Source organism: Dipodomys merriami, unplaced genomic scaffold (assembly GCF_024711535.1).
Source record: "Dipodomys merriami isolate MVZ:Mamm:240054 unplaced genomic scaffold, mDipMer1.0.p SCAF_16, whole genome shotgun sequence".
Classification (NCBI taxonomy): Eukaryota; Metazoa; Chordata; class Mammalia; order Rodentia; family Heteromyidae; genus Dipodomys; species Dipodomys merriami.
In genome coordinates this window covers 29526866-29545745 of record NW_027202937.1, presented here as the reverse complement: position 1 = coordinate 29545745, position 18880 = coordinate 29526866, and the positions used below count along the sequence as shown (strand labels likewise).

The 18880-nt window shown below is 42.7% G+C and overlaps 1 protein-coding gene across 8 annotated transcripts in view; it reads left to right on the top strand.

Moving 5' to 3' along the window:
- Positions 1 to 18880, top strand: part of Rreb1 (ras responsive element binding protein 1) — a 219364-nt gene that overhangs the window by 169995 nt on the left and 30489 nt on the right. For all 8 annotated transcript variants that reach the window (XM_070024627.1, XM_070024629.1, XM_070024631.1 and 5 more), the window contains 2 exons: positions 7700 to 7844; positions 8340 to 8476. In XM_070024627.1, the coding sequence (XP_069880728.1) occupies positions 7700 to 7844; positions 8340 to 8476 (282 nt within the window). The remainder of the gene's footprint in view (positions 1 to 7699; positions 7845 to 8339; positions 8477 to 18880) is intronic.

The following is an 18880-nucleotide window of genomic DNA, read 5'->3' as shown; positions in this document are numbered from 1 at the left end:
CCCTGAGCTGTCAATATTCTAGTCACATACTTAGACAAATCTGCAGGCAACCCAAAGGGCTAAAGAATTTCACTAGTATCCCAAGGTTATCACAATGTTACCAATTCATTGTCCACCTTCAGTGTCATCTGCAGGACTTGTGGAAACCCTGATTGCTGGGCCCTGCCTCCAGTTTCAGGGAGGTAGGGAGTTTTAGGCCCCAGGGATTTATGTTTGCAAAAAGTTCCAGGTGATGAGGACGATGGTTTGAGTGCCATGGTTTGAAAAACAGAGCTCTAGAAAAATAGCTGTGTTACTGCATTTTAAGGATAGGCAAACTGAGGCAGCCTAAGGAACTGTAGAGTTGCTAGATGACAGAACAAGGCTCTAACATCCCAAATACATAATGGCTCAAGGACTGCCCAGTAACTTCACAGGGTCTCTTCCTATCCAAATTACTGCTTCATTACTTACACTCCTGCTTGCTGTTTCAGAACCAGCCAGTATTTAATAGCTAACAGTTTATATCATCACAAAATTTGATGATTCAGGACCTAAGAAAAATCAGCAGACAGTTCCTGGTTTTGGAATTGGAGAGGAAGATGTTCAAAGATGCAGGAAGGGAGGTGTGTTTTAGGGATTGGTCCATCTCCCAAAGCTGCTTTATTGACATTCATCTCTTATGCAGGGTTTTATTTGGTTTAGCTTTGATCTCTTCAGTATTCTTATGGTGAGACTACCATACTAAGGCTCTTCTTGGAGCTGGTGGTATCATTCAGTGGATAAGGATAGTGCTGAATAAGGTCCTGGGTTCAGTCACTAGTACTGCAAATCAATCAGCTAATCGGTTGATAGAATCTTCTCAAATTTGGGGCTGGGAAGGTGGCTCAGTGGTAGAGCACTTGCCTTGCATGGATGAGGTCCTGGGTTCGATTCCTCAGCACCACATAAGCAAAAAGCAAAAAAGCCAGAAAGTGGCCCTGTGTCTCAAGTGGTAGAGCGCTAGCCTTGAACTGAAGAGCTGAGGGACAGTGCCCAGGCCCAGAGTTCAGGCCCCATGACTAGACCCAAAAAAAAAAACAAAAAAAAAAACTTCTCAAATTTGAAAAAAAAAGCAATCACAGAAGAAAAAGTTCTTAAGTTTAAAATCATGTCCACCTCCCAGATGTAAAGCAGGTATGTAATAGTGTTGAAAAGTACTCCAATTTATTATCTCTTAGTTTTAAAAAATCTGCAATATTTATTTCTGTTCATCACTATAAAAAGCCCCTTCAAGAATAATGAATGGCAAACCAGACTGAGAGAAATTTGGTACATGTATGTATATATATATATATATATATATATATATATATATATATATATATATATATATATATATATATATATATATATATATATATATATATATAAAGAAAAATGACATCCTAGTCTGATAGTTAACCAAACCTGCAGGCAGTACAGAGGGCTAAAGAATTTTACTAGGATCCTGTGGTGAAAACTTGTCTTGAGTCCAAATGTGCCAATAAAATTCCTTCCTTAAACCATCATGCGTCAAGATTCCTGCTGTTGAAGGATCGTGCCTCCAATAGAAAACGATAGAATTTGATGCAAAAGTAGAAACATACTTTAATCTCACATTCACTTTTTCTGCCTTTCTTCTAGGAGCATGGGTTTTCTTTGAATGACTGAGGGAAAATTTATTCTAATAAGAGAAGAAGAAAAAAATTTGTGTCTATATTTTCCATTTAAGTCCCTGTGATATGACACTGTCGACCCTAGGATGCAAAGCCAGATGTGCTCAGGATGTATGTGATAGGTGTATTCTGAGGAAAACCATTTCTGCATGTGTTTCATTCTTTTTCATTTGTCTATTCCATGATAGAACAAATATATTTAATTTGGGGTGGGGAGAGGGTGTTGGTCGTGGGGCTTGAACCCTGAGCTCTTCAGCTCAAATCAAATATTCTACCACTTCAGCCACAGAACCACTTCTGGTTTTTCTGATGGCTAATTGGAGGTAAGAGTCTTATGGACTTTCCTGCCCGGATTGGCTTTGAACCATGATCCTCAGATCTCAGCCTTCTGAGAGAGTAGCTAAGATTACAGGTGTGAGCTACCAGTGCCTGGCTTATATTTAATTTTTTACCCATCCAGACATTTGGTGGATATTTCTTAACCACCTACGTATGTGCTATTAGAGATTGGTATAGAGAACAACAGAAATCAAGTTCTTACAACTTGCAGATAGTAATGTTGATTGACTACCAAGAATCAAGCAAATAAATACATGATAGTTTCGTTTTTGAGTGAGAGAAAAAAAAGGTAATTAAAGAATAATATAGATGGGGTAATTTGATCAAAATAGACTACATGCTTGTATGTAAATATCACAATGAAACCTCTTGGTACAATTTTGTGTGTGTGCTGGCAGTACTGGAGCTTGAACTCAGAATCTGGGCATTGTCCCTTAGCTTTCTCACTCAAGACTTTAACTCTACCACTTGAGCAACAGCTCCACTTACGACTTTTTTTTGTAGGTAATTGGAGATAAGAGCCTCATGGACTTGCTTGTCCAAGCTGGCTTCGAACTGCAATCCTTGGATCTCCTAAGTAGCTAGGATTCCAGGTGTGATCCACTGCCCCCCAACTGTACAATTTATGCCATCTTAAAAAGAAAAACTGGGTAGTGGGCTTCTGTATTTGCATAAGTGGGATGTGAGTCTCCAGGAAGGCCTCATGAGAGGGATTGCACAATATGAAGCCTGGATTGCTGGGGCCAAGCCTAGGAAGACCCAAGTGAGGCATAACTTCCCAGGTTGGAGGAGCAGCAAATGCCTGAGCCCCCAGAGAAAGAGTCACGTGGATGTAGTTTTAGGCTCCTTAATGAAGGTTATCTGCAAATCAGAAAGTAATCTGAGGTTAGTTAGACTAGCATGATTCATTAGCTTTGCAGCAGTGCTTGGCACTGGAAAAGTTGGAGTGGTTTCATTTGGAGAAAAACTTGAGAGAAGTTCAGTATTCCTCTTGCTTGCACTGTTTAAACAGTTGCCATATGGAAGACAGTGTAGAGCAATACCATTTTGCCCTTGAGGACAGATGGACACTTAAGGGTTTCTGATTCGATGTGCAGAAGACAGGTTTTACCTGATGATAATGGAGAAGCCCCTGTTGCTAGGAGTATTTGAGTAGATCTAGGGATGCTGTCTGCTATGAAGAGGGACTTAGTGTGCGGAGTAGGTAGTTGGATACTGTCTCCACTCCCTTCCATCTCGGGCTCATTGTCATTCCCTAATGTGGGGCTGATGGAAATTAGACAGATTAGGCCTTAAACTAAAGCTTCAGAGGAAAATAGATCTCAGCCTTCCAAAACCAGAGATAGTTGTCTCTTCCCCATCATCTTTCCTCCTTTATGGCACTACGCTAAAGGGAGGAGGCTGTCACTAGTCCTTCACGATGGCTCACTCCACATTCTGTTAGCCTTTGGGAGGAATGAACCGCTGAAGTTCCTGCCTCTGCTGTGGGAGGCTGAGGAAGCAGAGCAGTGATCCCATGAAGGGGGAAATCCATAATAGCAGACCACATCTCACAACATATCTTGAGGACCCCTCAGGCCATTGGCTGCACTGAATCAGCTTTTGGCCACTATTCATCATGGGACTAAAAGGACAGATTGGGGAAGGCCCCATGTTGTGGAGTTTTTCATGTTTGTTTTGTTTTGTTTTTAATGTTGACTTATATCAATTATGGGGGCAGGGGTTCAGTGTTACATGTCCACACATGTTTTGGTGTTTTGTTTGTGCTGGTCCTGGGACTTGAACTCATGGCCTGAGTGCTGTCTCTGGGCTTCTTTTGCATAAGGCTAGCACTCTACCACTTAAGCTGCAGCATTACTTCTGGCTTTATCTGAGTAATTTTGTTGTCGTCGGTTGTGGGGCTTGAACTCTGGGCCTGGGCCCTGTCCCTGAGCTCTTCAGCTCAAAGTAAGCATTCTACCACTTGAGCCACAGTGCCACTTTTGGTTTTCTGGTGGTTAATTGGAGATAAGAGTCTCACGGACTTTCCTGCCCAGGCTGTCTTTGAACCTCAATTTTCAGATCTCAGCCTCCTGAGTAGTTAGGATTACAAGCATAAGCCACCAATTTTGCTCAGCTTTTCTGAGTAATTTATTGGCGCTAAGAGTCTCATGGACTTTTCTGCCCTGACTGGCTTGGAGACATGGTTATCAGATCTCAGCTTCCTGAGTAGCTAGGATTACAGGTGTGAGCCATCAACTCCATACATATTAACACTGTATTTTAATCAATTATAGGTCCTTCATCCACTCCCTGGATCCTTCCCTCCAAGAAATAATGTCCCCAAGTGGTCTCCTTGTTCCATTTTTATAGTTGTAAATAGTCTGTTTTAACAATATTTAGTCTTCTTTATTCTCCTCCTAAGCACACACCACTTTGCTTGTGTTTTGAATCTGAGGCTCCAGCAGGGCTCGCTGAGAGAACTAGAGAGGGTTGCTGTTGTCCATCAGTCTCCGTAACCCAAGTTCACAGAGTCCTTGCTTTGACCTGCCTTCTCCCCTCTGCCTTTATCACTCATGCAGTTCAAGGGCAAAGCCCAGCTCTTCAGACAAGGACAGAATCTCAATCCAGAATAGAGATAGGACATGTTCTGAATGTGACCTCTGGATTGCTTACCCACTTCTGCCACATGGTGGAATTTGGCCAGCATTTGGTACCAGCTGTTATACCTTAGAACACAGGCTACCAAAGAGGAAATGTCTAGGTTCTGGAGGTTATAGCACTGAGATTCCAGCCAATGGTCCTAAATGGATCTAACTGAATGACAAGACCTTTGGGAGGCAGTCTGGAGTCACCAATGTTGTACCCATAGGCACATCATAGTTCATTTAGCTGGGAGGCCACAGAACCCCTTAGGTCTCAACTGCCAAGTCTGTAAAATGGAAATGGCAATCTTTGTAAAGTTCCCATGAGGCTCTTACCAAGTGCCGATGCCATCTCATTGTCTTCCTAACTTTAGTGACAACAGTTTCAAGATCCTAAGGACATAATAATGGATTACCACTTTGTATTTGTATCATAAGATTGAGCAAAGGAACCCAAAATGTGCCAATGAAGTTTTACATTTGTCACTAATTTTTAATAATCTTACTATGTTAACTATAGAAAGAAAGGTTCGATTTTGTTAATTTAGTTAAAATTATGAGTAGGTTTTGGGGAGGTTTGATTTAGTACTAATTTTAGTTGCACTTACATTATCTTTAAGTAGTTATACAAAGGGGTTACGATTCCACATGTCAGTTTATGAATATAATGCTTCTTGATCAATATCACCCCCTTCCATCATTCTCCTGTCTCTCATAACCCTACCCCTCTCAGTTTCATACTAATTTACGTTCCTTTAAATTATGCTTTCTTAAATCTTGGATGCTTAAAAAAAATGACATTTCTAAAATTGGTATGACCTGTACAAAAAATGTCAAAAATGAACTCTCTACCCTTTAAAATGTTGATATTAACAGATGGTTTCCTCAAATCGCAATCACTTTGATACTTGGAACAGGGCTGTTTGTGTCTATTAACTCTTTAGGCATTGGATGGCTTAAAAACTAAATAATAGACAATCCTTCCCTAATAATTTGACTGTGGCTTCATGTCTGTGATTCTTGTCCTTTTTCTCCCACTAAATCTTTGCGCTTCACCACAGTAATTCCCCATGAGAGAACCAAGGTTTGACTTGGTTTCCTCTCCTAAGTCCTTTATCTTCAAAGGTCAGGTCACATCTCAGCAGTTCCAGCTGGAGGATGGCTGGGGAATGGTGCTGCTTTGTCAGGGGCAGAGACTACACAGGAGACGGTCTCAACTATATCCATGCAGCAGAACAAAAGAGGTCCTGTGGCAATCTATAGCACTGTGCATCCACATATGTCTAGAAAGGAGGGCTCCATCAGGGAAGTCCTGACCATTTCAAATCATGTGTTGCTGCTTTGTTTTTTTTTCATCCTTAGCCTGTCTCCTGGAACAAAACCAGCAAAAAAAGTGAGCTGAGCTGCTTTTCAGAAGTGTGACAGGATGGTGCGTTAAAACCTCACTATCCTTTCCCACTGTTTAAGTACTTCCTAGGGTCTAGGAGTATAACTCATTGGAGGGGAAGAGAGGGAAGGAGAATAGAGGAGAGGGAAAGAAAGCAAGCAGGCAAGATGGCGATGGAGGAGGTTGGTGGAGATACTATCAAATAGTTTTTTTTTTTTTTTTTTTTTTTGCCAGTCGTGGGGCCTGAACTCTGGGCCTGGGCGCTGTCCCTCAGCTCTTCAGCTCAAGGCTAGCACTCTACCACTGGAGCCACAGCGCCACTTCCGGCTTTTCTTTTTTCTGTTTATGTGATGCTGAGGAATCGAACCCAGGGCCTCATGCTTGCAAGGCATGCACTCTACCACTGAGCCACCTTCCCAGCCCCATATCAAATAGTTATTTTCAAATAGTTATTTGTAAAAAACTGCAACTACAATCCTGCATCTGTTATAGTTTAACCCCATTCTAGCATAATTTAACCACATGATGATGATGATGATGATGATGATGATGATGATGATGATGATGATGATGATGTTGTTGTTGAAATCTTTTGAGTTTCAAAATAAAGTCATTGAAACTATTTGTTAATGCTTTTTTCTCTTCCTTTATGTCTTGGGACCTTCTTAGGATGCTTCTTTTAGAACTTGGTAAAATAAGGCCATTTAAATCAGGTCACCCTTTTTGGAATGAACACGTTTAACAACACTTTTTTTTTCAGGGGAAGGGCAATATTGGGGTTTGAGATGAACCTCGTGGTTGCTAGGCAGGTATTCTACTACTCGAGCCGTGCCCCCAGCCAACTCTTGCGTGTGTGTGTGTGTGTGTGTGTGTGTGTGTGTGTGTGTGTGTGTGTGTGTGTGTGTGTGTGTGTGTGTGTGTGTGTGTGTGTGTGTGTGTGTGTGTGTGTGTGTGTGTGTGTGTGTGTGTGTGTTTCTATAGATAATCAGTTGCAACATGTGACTTATTGCCCAGATGCTCTCATGAGCTATAAAGTTCCATAGTATCAAGAACAACATGGAAAAACTTTCAAGCCTTAAGTATTTGGGATATCTGCTTTGTCAGCATGTCTCAAACTTGATCTTCAGAATGTTCCCAAAGGCAGAACATGCAGCTTGTAGATGGAGGTAGCTTCTGAGTGCCAGTACCTCTAGAGTTACTGGTATATGAATTAGCAGATCATATAGGAACCTGAGAATTCTTTATTGTATAGAATTATGTGTCCTAAAATAATACTTTTGTCCATGTTAGTAGACCAGGTCATCAGATAGTTTGTTTCTATGTCAGTAATGCTAGTTAAGTTCAGGAATGTCTTCTAATAAACAGTGAGATGTTGAGCAATACTTCTGGATAGCACCCACAAGAGCTTGAGGAGAGATTCAAGGAGATTATGAAATTTTAAAAAGATAGAAGCTACTGTATAAATCATACTCTATCAAGAGCTGGACAGCAAAAAAGGTGGACTGGAGGTGTGATTCAAATGGCCCTAGTGGTAAGCAGGAAAGCTGAGTATGAGACCATGAGTTCAAGTCCCTATACTGGGACACACACACAATTCTTAGAAGAAATAAATGAAGTGAAATGTATTGTTGATGTTAACTCACAGTTCGGTCTGTGTCTGTCTGTTCCCTTAGGCATATGAAGATTCATGAGAAGGACCCTAACAGTGCTACAACTACAGCCCCTCCTTCTCCTCTGAAGCGCAGGCGGCTGTCCTCCAAGAGGAAACTGAGTCATGATGCAGAGTCAGAGAGAGAAGACCCCGCACCAGCTAAAAAGGTTCTCTGGGCTCCTGTAGCTCTCATCACAGGGCTGTGGGCACAAATAATTATAATCATTTTTTCACTGTGTGGGGTCTTGGCACACATCCATGCTAGGCTTTTTAACCTGTATTTTTCTATACTTTTGGTAAAGTATCTAAAAAAAGAGTAACTTTGTGGACTTCCTTTTTGCAGCCCCATTCCTAAGCCTAGAGATGAAATGTAAAATTGTTTCCATACTTTTACATTGTCTCTCTACCTACCATGGAAGCTTCTTTTGTTGGGAACCCATAAGTGTTGGTTGAGTTGAGAATACTGAGGAATAAGTGGGAGCGTGGATAGGTAGATGGGAATGCTCAGTGAGTATTTGTTGTATGAACAAATTATTGATTGATCATACCTTAAGACTTAGGTAAGGAACATACTCCTTTTAGTAGAAATCTCTAATTTGGTATTAGGCTCTCCTATGTGGAAGACCACCTTTGTGACTGCACATTTTGTTTTTTTTCCTAAGATGATAGAAGATGGGCAGTCAGGTGACTTGGAGAAGATGCCTGATGAAGTATTTCATTGCCCGGTATGTTTCAAGGAGTTTGTGTGCAAGTATGGTCTGGAGAGCCACATGGAGACCCACTCAGATAACCCACTAAGGTAGGAAAAAGGGTAAACTGTACTTGTGGTCACTAAGTTCCCATTTCTTCTGGTATATGACTATTTTTTTTTTCATTACTCCACACTGAAGGTAAATGATTGAACTTGTACACAAGGGCATTCTTAGTAAGGCAGTTAACAAACACATGAAGTGTGAAGCGTTACAGGACTTACATGGGACTGTAGCCTCAGATAGTGTTTATTACTCTGCTCCTTTGCTCCTAGAGGTTAGTTCTCTAGTCTCAAGACATTGACTGATAAGCTAGAGCAGGAATGAATAGTTTCTGTGCTCACATTGGAAGACGGGGCCAGATAATCCCCGTTTTCTGGTAATCCCTGTGTTCCCTTCCAGGCCTCGAGGTCTGTAATTCTAAAAACCTCTTCTTTAAGAAGTGTGTGTGTGTGCGTGTGTGCGTGTGTGTGTGCGTGTGTGTGTGTGTGCGTGTGTGTGTGTGCGTGCGTGTGTGTGTGTGTATGCGCGTGCATGTGTGTGTGTGTGTGTGTGTGTGTGTGTGTGTGCATGCACTTTAAAGCCAAATTGCATTTGGCTTTTCCTTTTGTAGGCTCTCTGGTTGAACTTCATTGTTTCATCAATGTCCACAACGTCCCCAGGATGTGGGCTTGCAGTGATATTGAAATAGTTCTCTAGACTAAGGACAGGGATGCATTCACTATATAAGCCTCATAAAAAAAGAGGCAGTGTGAGCCAAGGCAAGAACAGCACATTGGATCCCAACTCCTACCCTGCATTCCTGCCCAGCAGCCATTAATGCATATCCCTGAGCACCTTCATATAATTTATCTCACTTCATATTTTATCTTGTGATCAGATGCCATCTTACGAACTACTCACTTGCTCCCTTCTAGATAATTATACCATAATCTGGCATCTACAAAAGATTGCTGGGCAGCCGATATCTGCACAGCACAGTGTGTAGCAATGATGGAGGAACATCTGTCACTGAAATTCTGGTTTGTGTGAGGGTATAGGTCTCGCAGAACATCCTTCTGGATAAAGACCTGCTCCAGAGAGTCTGGGAGTCCTCTGAGCACATGGAGATGGAAATTGCACTGGACTTTGTTCATCAGTCCATGTGCAAGACAGACTTAGCTTGATTGATAATTCACTTATCTTGGCTCCAAAGCTGGTAATGCAGACACAGAATGAGGTTGAACCTCGAGCTGTCTATGCGGCTAACACAGATCTGCTACCTACTCTCTGGTAGCCCCTTTTGTGTAGTGAGGGGTTAGATGAAGACATTTATAGCCTCTCAGGGACTTGGTCCTTGTAAGCAGTCTTTCTTGTCACTAGCCCTACAACAGCTGGCCATGGGTGGCTAGTAGGAGGTAGCCTGGCATCCCTTGTGTGGAAGAACCAGGGTAGCCCCGGTGGAGTGGCTTTGTCTAGTAACTGTTGCTAGATGGGGTGGAGCTGTTGTCTGGAAACCAAAAGGAGTTGATTACAGAACATAGTTAATTCCCCTTTTCTCCTCTGTGCTCTGCTTCCACATAATAGCCTGCTATCAGAGGAGGCCTTAGGGGCAGGCCTGGGCCAGAATGGGCCCAAGGCCTGGCTGGTGGTGAACTGTGACAGTAGCTAGTGGGAGAGACTGCTTGTTAACCCAGAACTAAAATAGACACCAACTCCATTTTCAAACCCCAAAGGCAACAGAGCCCCAGTGTGATGCTACCAGTTTAGACAGAAAGTCTATAACTCAAAACAGCTGTTGGCTTCTTTCTCCTACCCTCACCCCCCCTCTTTCCCTCCCCTCCTACCAAAGTTGGCGAGGTGCCCATTGTTCCTTAATAAAGTGTTGGAAACCCGAACTCCTGTAAATGCTGAGTCCATTTTCCTCTGCTCTGCTGGTGTTTCGAATTAATGAAGTGCTGGCATCCAACAAAAGGAAGACACAAAGCCACTGATAGAGATTCTAACTCTCAGGGTCGGGTGTTGCTTGTGACCCTCTCTATACACTTCCCCAGACTGGGAAAAGAAAGAGAGAAGGGAGCAGTGTTGAGCTGAGTGGGCTCTGACATTGGAGTCCAAAGGGGAGGATGGCATGTTCAGAGAACAGGTGGATGCGAAGGGGGCATCCCGTATGTGAAGATGTTGCTGGGCATTGGGTGTCTGCTTTGCTTGCTTTGTCATTAGAATAGAGCAGAGCAACAGGCTTCCACAGTAGGATTGGAGTTAGCTGGAAGAGTGTCCAGGTCAGTGCTGTCTAGCAGAAGTAGACTGTGAACAGCATGTCCTTTGAAGTTTTCCCGTAGCCACACTTACCAGTGGGCTGGGGCCATAGCTTAGTGTTAGATAGAGCATGTTAGCATGTGTGAAGTTCTAAATTCTGTCTTTGCACCAAAAAAGTAAAAGAAACAGCCCAGGTGCCAGCAGTTCAAACTTCTAAGCCTCGCTACTTAGGAGGCAGAGATTGTTGGGATCCCAGTTTGATAGGCCACAACTACTCTCTTCTTCCTCCTCCTCCTCCTCTTCTCCCTCCCTTTCCCTTCCCTTCTTTCTCCTCCCTCTTCTTCCTCTTTTCTTTTTTCTTTCTTTCTTTCTTTCTTTGGCTTGTCAGTTGTAGTGCATGAACTCAGCCAGGGCATTGTCCCTGAATTTTTTTTTTTTTAAGCTCAAGACTAGTTCTCTACCACTTTGAGCCACAACTCCACTTCTGGTTTCTGGCAATTAATTAGAAATAAGAGTCTCATGGACTTTTTGCCTGGGCTGGCTTAGAACCACAGTTCTCATATCTCATACTCTGAGTAGCTAGAATTACAGGTCTATCAGTCTATCAGTGCCTGATGATAACCTTTTTAAGGAAGAGCTAGACATAGTGTCTTGTACCCGTTATCCTAACTGCTGTCCCCTCTTCCCCCACAAAAAAAAAAAAAAAAAGAGGAGAGAGGGAGGGAGGAAAGAAGGAAAAAAATAAATAGATGAAAATAATAATGCTTTCATTGGTTATACTTATATATTCAAAATAGCATGTTGTCCTATTGTTGGTATAAAAATGGATAGTGTTGTTTGACTTTCTTATTGTCATATACTAAGTATTTGTAATCAAGCGTGTGAGGTAGTTACATCTCCTCCCAATGCAAGGGCCCAGCAACCCATAGAGCAGATTTCAGACAGTGAAGCCCTGGAATATCTAGGAGTCACTTTCAGGGTGATCATGTAGCTGGATCATCACTACATTGAGGAGGATCCTGCCAAAGGTGAAACTTGGCCTAAGTTACTATATAATCTTAGGTGGCTTCTTGATTAAAGGAAATCAGGTAATAAGTAATTTAAACATTATTTCAGTTAAAATGTGACCAACAGATGACTGAGTCCTCATTACAATAGTGCGAGACATTAAGCCAGGCTTGAGGAAAGCAGTGATGCTTGAGATGCTCTGTGGACAAGTCAGGAAACAAAGATGTAAAATCAAGGCCAAGAGGGATACATTGGCCTTGTAGCTAAGCAAAGGAATCTGGTTGATAATAGCTTTGGATCTGACATTGGGATGTTGGGGATGCTTTGTTGTGTTCTATCTGAGGTCAATGCCTTCCTCAGACTGGTCACATTATTGAGGTGATGCTCATGTATAAGGTAATGCCCTCAAATCTGGGTCCAGAATTAGCTTAACAGGGCTCTGAAAGGTAGCAGGGCTTTTCTCCCTGACTGAGTGGCATGAGTCCTGACTATAGGAGCATTTGGAGAGAGATAGCAGAACATTCTTTCTTCTGCATTCTCAAATGTTCTAAAAACCATTCAGCTCCCTTTGCTGCACACTCACCACCTGCAGAGACTCCAAGACTTCCTCACATGCATTGTTATATCTAGTTCTAAATAGGGTAGAAGCATACCAATATCTCTCAGAGTCTTGAACTTAGGAGTCTAGAGATCTGAAGCTCAGTCAAGTGAAAACACATATAAGATAATGTTGGGGACTGAAGGTACCACCCCAAATTCTATACCCTTGCCTGGCAGAGAGGCCTGGGTCAGCTGTCCCACCATCCCCTTGAGCTGACAAAGGACAAAGAACCAGGCTTTCCTGGCTTTTCTGTGTCCACCTCATATATTCCTGTTATGAAGCCCTTCAGATTCTGCTCCATGCATTATACCATGCTGGCTTGACTGGACAAGCTGAACTGGGTACTGGGTGAGTTCCTGGGGCATGGGGAAGGAAGGCTGCTGGGTCAGGGCCCTGTCACAGGGCTGTCACTGCTGCTCACAACAACTGGCAGAGATTAGTGCAGCTGTGGGTGTCAGTTCTCTGCCCTGGAATAGGCCTGGGAGGATGGGCTGAAGAAAGAGGAATGTCTGAGCCGGGTGTCTGAAGAAAGATTGTTTGCACTTACTCCTTCTGGTCTCTGGAGACCGACCAGGAAAAATGAAGCATGAAATCCCTTGTTAAAAGGAATGCCAGTCTATCCATTAAAACTCTTAATGAGCAAGGAATTCAGTATCTCAGCAAAATGGCCTGGTTGAGGGGCAACCCCTCAGCAGGTATTTCTCAGGTTCCCACTAACCACCATCACAAGGAGTGGGGTGTGTCAGTGTTAGGAAATGCACTCAGGCATTAAGGACATGACACGGGACATGTAAGTCGCTGGGGCATCTGCAAATACCTGTCCTCTGAGCAAACAGCCTAGCAGATGGCTCCGTCCCAGCCTGCTACCCAGTATGTCTGACCTCAGAGAGTGGAGGCTCAGTTTCCCCATCTGGAAGATAGATTTGAATACGTGGGAGGATGAGCTTTTCTTCTCATACCATTATTTAGAGTACACGTCATTACTATTATTATTATTACTGCTACTGCTACTACTACTACTACCACTACTACTACTACTACATTTAAACCTTCCAGCACTTAGTGATTTGTTGTGGCCTTTCTTGGTTATTCCATTCCAGTCAAATTGAGAAGTCAGATTGAAAGGCTTCTTTGACCAAGTAGTGTTGATTTGACAGAGAACATGAAAGCAATTTGTTCTTTTACTCTTTTGTCTCATAAAGAGTCACTTTCATCTGGTTGTACTTTTATAAAAATTGGGAAATTGAGAGCTGTTTAATTTGGTTTGAGTCCTACCTCCCAAGTTTTGTAATCCTTATAAACTATGTAGAAAGATGAAAGCTTGAAGGGAGTTGATGCCTTCAAATCATTTTTCTTAGATTATTAGAGAAATCAGAGATTCTAAAGAAATTAATTTCCTGATGTTTGAAATTTGCCAATTCAGTCTCCCAAAAATATTACTGTAGCAGGTTCTGGGAGAGCTAATTCCAAAATTGTTTAGTTACAGGGTTGATTTTTCTTTTAATTAAATTTTTATTTATGTGGTACTGAGGAATCGAACCTAGGGCCTCATGAATACTAGACAAGAACTCTATTGCTAAGAAACTTTCCCTGTCCCAGGGTTAAATTCTTAAAACTTAAATTTTATTTTTAATTTAACTGAAAACGATGTGCACACCTTTGTTTAGCACTGCTGTGATCGTATTGCTGATAAGTTAACCAGGCTTGGCTCTTTAAGCTTTTATATTACATTTTTATTTTTCAAGAAAATAAACTTAATAAAATCCCAACTTAAATAAGATACAAAATTTTAGCAGTTGATCAAAATGGCTCAACCAACGGCATACAGAAAATTAAATTAAGATGCTATCATTGAGCTGGGAGTTAGTGACTCACACTTGTAATCCTAGCTACTCAGGAGGCTGACATCTGAGGATTACAGTTCAAAGTTACCTTAGTTAGGAAAGTCCATGACACCTTTATCTTCAATTAACCATTAAAAAAAAAAAAATTGGGGAGTAAAGCTGTAATTTATGTGGTCAGCCCGGTATGTAGCATCACATTCAAAATCGTATGGACTATGATCATAGATTATGCCTTAGGAAGTCAAATTTGTGTGCTTCAGAAGACATAATTCTTCTTCTTATTATTTTTTTTGGAGGGGTCCGGTTGTGGGGCCTAAACTCTGGGCCTGGGCGCTGTCCCTCAACTCTTCAGCTCAAGGCTAATGCTCTACCACTTGGGCCACAGCGCCACTTCTGGCTTTTTTCTTTTTGCCTATGTGGTGCTGAGGAATCGAACCTAGGGCCTCATGCATGCAAGGCAAGCGCTCTACTACTGAGCCACCTCCCCAGCCCCATAATTCTTATTATTTTAAAGACAGGGTCTCCTCTAACTTGTTAGAGATCCTCCTCATTCAGCCTTCTGAATTCTAGTAATACAGATGTCTGCCACCATGCCTGGCTCATTGTTAGATTTCTGAAGAACTGACAACTTGCACCATGCTTTTACCATTACTCTCTACAATAAATGCCCATACCATAGTAGCACATTTATTACAATTCATTTCTACTGTGGCCTAGCCTCTTTAAGCTGTTTTCAAAGGAGGAAGGGAGGGATTGGCCTTTTAAGACTGCGTGGATCTGATGATGAACAAGGACAGTAGTTGTGCTGAAGTCCTTTTTGAGAATTGAAAGGACACAATTTTAGCTGACAAATGGGTATTTCTCTGACCTAGGGGATCTGGTTGATTGACTCCCTGCCTTGGTGACCTGAGAAGCCTGGTAGGGTAGTAGCTGGTAGGTTTGGGTCTCAGTGGCTTTATGGCATGAGGTCAAATTGGAGGATTGGCTGCTGTAAAGTAGGACTTGTCCTTTGAAAACACAACACAACTTTTGATGAAAGTCACAGCCAGAACATGGACAAAATCTGCCTCTTTGATTTTGAAAGAAAAAGGAAGCCTGTGGACATGCAAGTTAAATAATCTTGTTTCTGAGGTGCTGGAGCTAAAACCCAGGGTCTCACACATGTTAGGCAGGTGATATACACTGACCCCTTAACCCACAGGACCAATCTTGCTGTCTCTGACAACTGAAAGGCACTTCTACAAGCACCTACTAAAGGCTGTCTCTGATAGTGGTCCTCCATTCCTCCATACTTGGCAGCCCTCTGTTGTGTCTCTGACTTTACATACCAACAGCCACAATCAAGAATGAGCTCACCTACCCATCCAGCTGCCTGGCAGCATTTCCCAAGGGACTCCACCCACCCACCCCAGAACCTTCTATCTGTGCTTCACACTTTACTAGTACCCTTCAGTGACATTACAAGTGGTGCTAAGGGAGGCAGGGAGAAGAGAGATAAGCTGCCAGCAGCTACTTCCCCTCTGCTCTTCCAGAGAACCATGACTTGGAATTCAGACATCACAGCCTTCCCCACCCCCTATGAAGTGCTGGAGCCCCACGCTCAGTATCAGGATCCCCCTCCCCTACGGTAGATCAGGCCTGCTGAAGACCAGGCACCAGTGTAAGGTAGGCATACGTGGAAGTGGGAAATGGCAGCTCTGCCAGCATCTTAAATTTGATTTTTTTTTTCTTCAGTCGCTCATGGGGCTTGAACTCTGGGTCTGGGCACTATCCCTCAGCTCTTCAGCTAAAGGCTAGCGCACTACCACTTGAGCCACAGGGCCACTTCCAGTTTTCTGAGTGGTTTATTGGAGATAAGAGTCACACGGAGTTTCCTGCCCAGGCTGGCTTTGAACTGTGATCCTCAGATTTCAGCCTCCTGAGTAGCTAGGATTACAGGTGTGAGCCACGACACCCAGCTTTAAATTTGAATTTGTTATCATCTTTTTTAAAATTTTATTGTCGGGCTGGGAAGGTGGCTTAGTGGTAGAGCGCTTGCCTTGCATGCATGAGGCCCTGGGTTCAATTTCTCAGCACCACATAAGAAAAAAGAAAAAAGCCGGAAGTGGCGCTGTGGCTCAAGTGGTAAAGCGCTAGCCTTGAGCTGAAGAGCTGAGGGACAGCGCCCAGAGTTCAGGCCCCACAACCGGATCCCAAAAAAAAAATTTTTTTTTTTTATTGCCAAAGTGATGTACAGAGGGGTTACAGTTACATAAGTAAGGTAGTGATTATGTTTCTTATCTAACTTATTAACCCCTTCCCTCAGTTTTCTCCCTCTTTCCCTCCTCCAACCCCCAATCTTATGGAAGTATTGGCTAACTTGTGCTAGAACTTGGGTGTACACAGAGTGAACAAGCACCAATCCCTTGCCTTGGGGTACACTGTGAGGATAGAGCTTTGGGGTTCACTGTACTGAGCTACTGAGCAAGGTTACTAGAAACTAAGCTCAGGCCACAGTCTGTCTTTATATTCACTGCTATACTTCATATGTAATGCTCTCACTATGAACTGTCCTTTTTTGAATCAAATTTTTACACCTTTTTTTAACCTGAGAGCAATCTACGTTAATATAATTGGGGGGCGGAGGGGGGGTGGTTAGAAGGTATCATGTCAGTGATTACTGATAGTTTCCTTGGGTTCCACAAAGAGATGAACTTTCCCAAGAATACATTATTTTACTGACAGCAGAGTTGGTTTCCATTTGTAATTGTTGGTTCAGGTAGGCACAGAGAGCTTCATACCTGTAATCCCAACACTTAGGAGCCTGCTACAAAAAAAAAAAAATTTCAGCTTCCCACATAGGGCCATCTCTGTTGCCCCAAAATCAAGAGGCAAACTGATTTATAAAAGTACTCTCTGGCACATTGTCAAATCTCTTGCAAAATGACATTGATCTACAGCCCTTTCTCCACTGTAATTCTTTTTTAAATTAATTTATTATTATAAAGATGATGTACAGAGGGGTTACTGTTTCATAAGTCAGGTAATAAGTACATTGGTTTTGGACAATGTCACTCCTTCCTTTGCTCTCTCTCAGTTTTTCCTTCCTGTCCCCACCAACAAGTTTTGTTTTGTTTTATCTGTCAGAGGGCTTGAACTTTGGGCTTTGAACTTCTGGTTTTTCTGGTGGTTAATTGGAGTGTCAGCCTGTGGCTCTCACCTGTAATCCTAGCTACTCAGGAGGCTGAAATCTGAGGATCACTGTTCAGAGCCAGTCCCAGCAGAAAAGTCTGTGAGACTGTTATCTCCAATAAACCACTAGAAAACCAGAAGTGGCACTGTGGCTCAAGTGGTAGAGTGCTTGCCTTGAGGGCAGGGTCAGCACCCAAGCCCAGAGTTCAAGCCCCACAACCAACAACAACAACAACAAAAGTTTCACTGACTTTCCTAGCCCGGGCTGGCTTTGAACTACAATCCTCAGATCTCAGCCTCCTGAACAGCTAGGATTATAGACGTGAGCCACCGGTGCCCTGCAAAATTCATTCTTTTTTTTTTTTTTCTTTTTCTTTTTGGCAGTCCTGGGGCTTGAGCTCAGGGTCTGGGCTCTCTCTGTCCCTGAGCTTCTTTGGCTCAAGGCTAGCATCCTGTCACTTGAGCCACAGCTCCACTTTTTTTTTTTTTTTTCTGTTTACATGGTACTAAGAAACTGAACCCAGGGCTTTATGCATGCTAGGCAAGCACTCTATTACTAAGCCACATTCCCAGCCACAAGTTTTATAGTTCATTTCCAACATGGTGTCTACTGGATTGCTATAATTCTCTTTGAGTTCTACCTCATCTAAATATTTGCAGTTGTTCTTTCTCTTGAATTTTTGATACTGTTGAGATAGCCCACAAACCAGGAGTGAGGATGGAGTCCTGGGGATCACCCAGTCAATGGCTGTGGCCTTAATGAAGACTGACAAGCTGTTTGCAAATACTCTGAGAGCGGCACCTGCCGCCAGCTCTGCATCTTGCAAGCACAGTCCACAGATTTACAATGACCTCCATTGTCCTTGGATTGCTTCTTAGAAAAGAGGTTGCAAAGCCTTCTAGGGAGGGGTAGGGGGAGGGCCATTGTGCCAGAGTGTCTCCACCTGATAAAGACATATCTACCCTAGTTTTAGTTAAGGTCTATCTTCAGGTGGGAATTGTCAAAACAGGAAGGCCAGTGTTTTTCTGCTGGTGTTCTTCTAACTAATCTCACCACGTACTTGAAGCAGTTTTTCTTCCCTCTATTTTTTAGCAGCTTGGTTGGGAGATGATATTCTAAATGTTTTTCAGAAGAGAAATAGAAACTGGGTGTGGCAGCACACTGAGGCTGGAGGATCTACTGAATCCAAGACTTTGAAGCCAGCCTGGTGACATAGTGAGGCTTTATCTCAAAAACATAGACCGGAATGCTTAGGCTGAAGTCTGATAAAAATGGAAGCATGAGGGCAGATCTAGACTTAATGCAGACTATACAGACTGTAAGTAGGCTAATGTAGGCCACACAGTAATAAGTGGGGCATGCAGGCTGAGAGAAGATGTACTTCTCTTCAGAGCTAGGGATACATACAGGTGGTATGGAATGAAGAAGCATCCCCTTGGTAAAGAACAGAGAATTTATCAAGAAAAACACTTCCCCCTCCCCACCCCACCCCTAATGAATCTCCAGATTAAACTAAAGTACTGAGATTGCTTTTTTTTTTTTTCTTGAATAAAGAGAGAAAATATTTGAAGTTTAAACTCAGGTTTTCCTA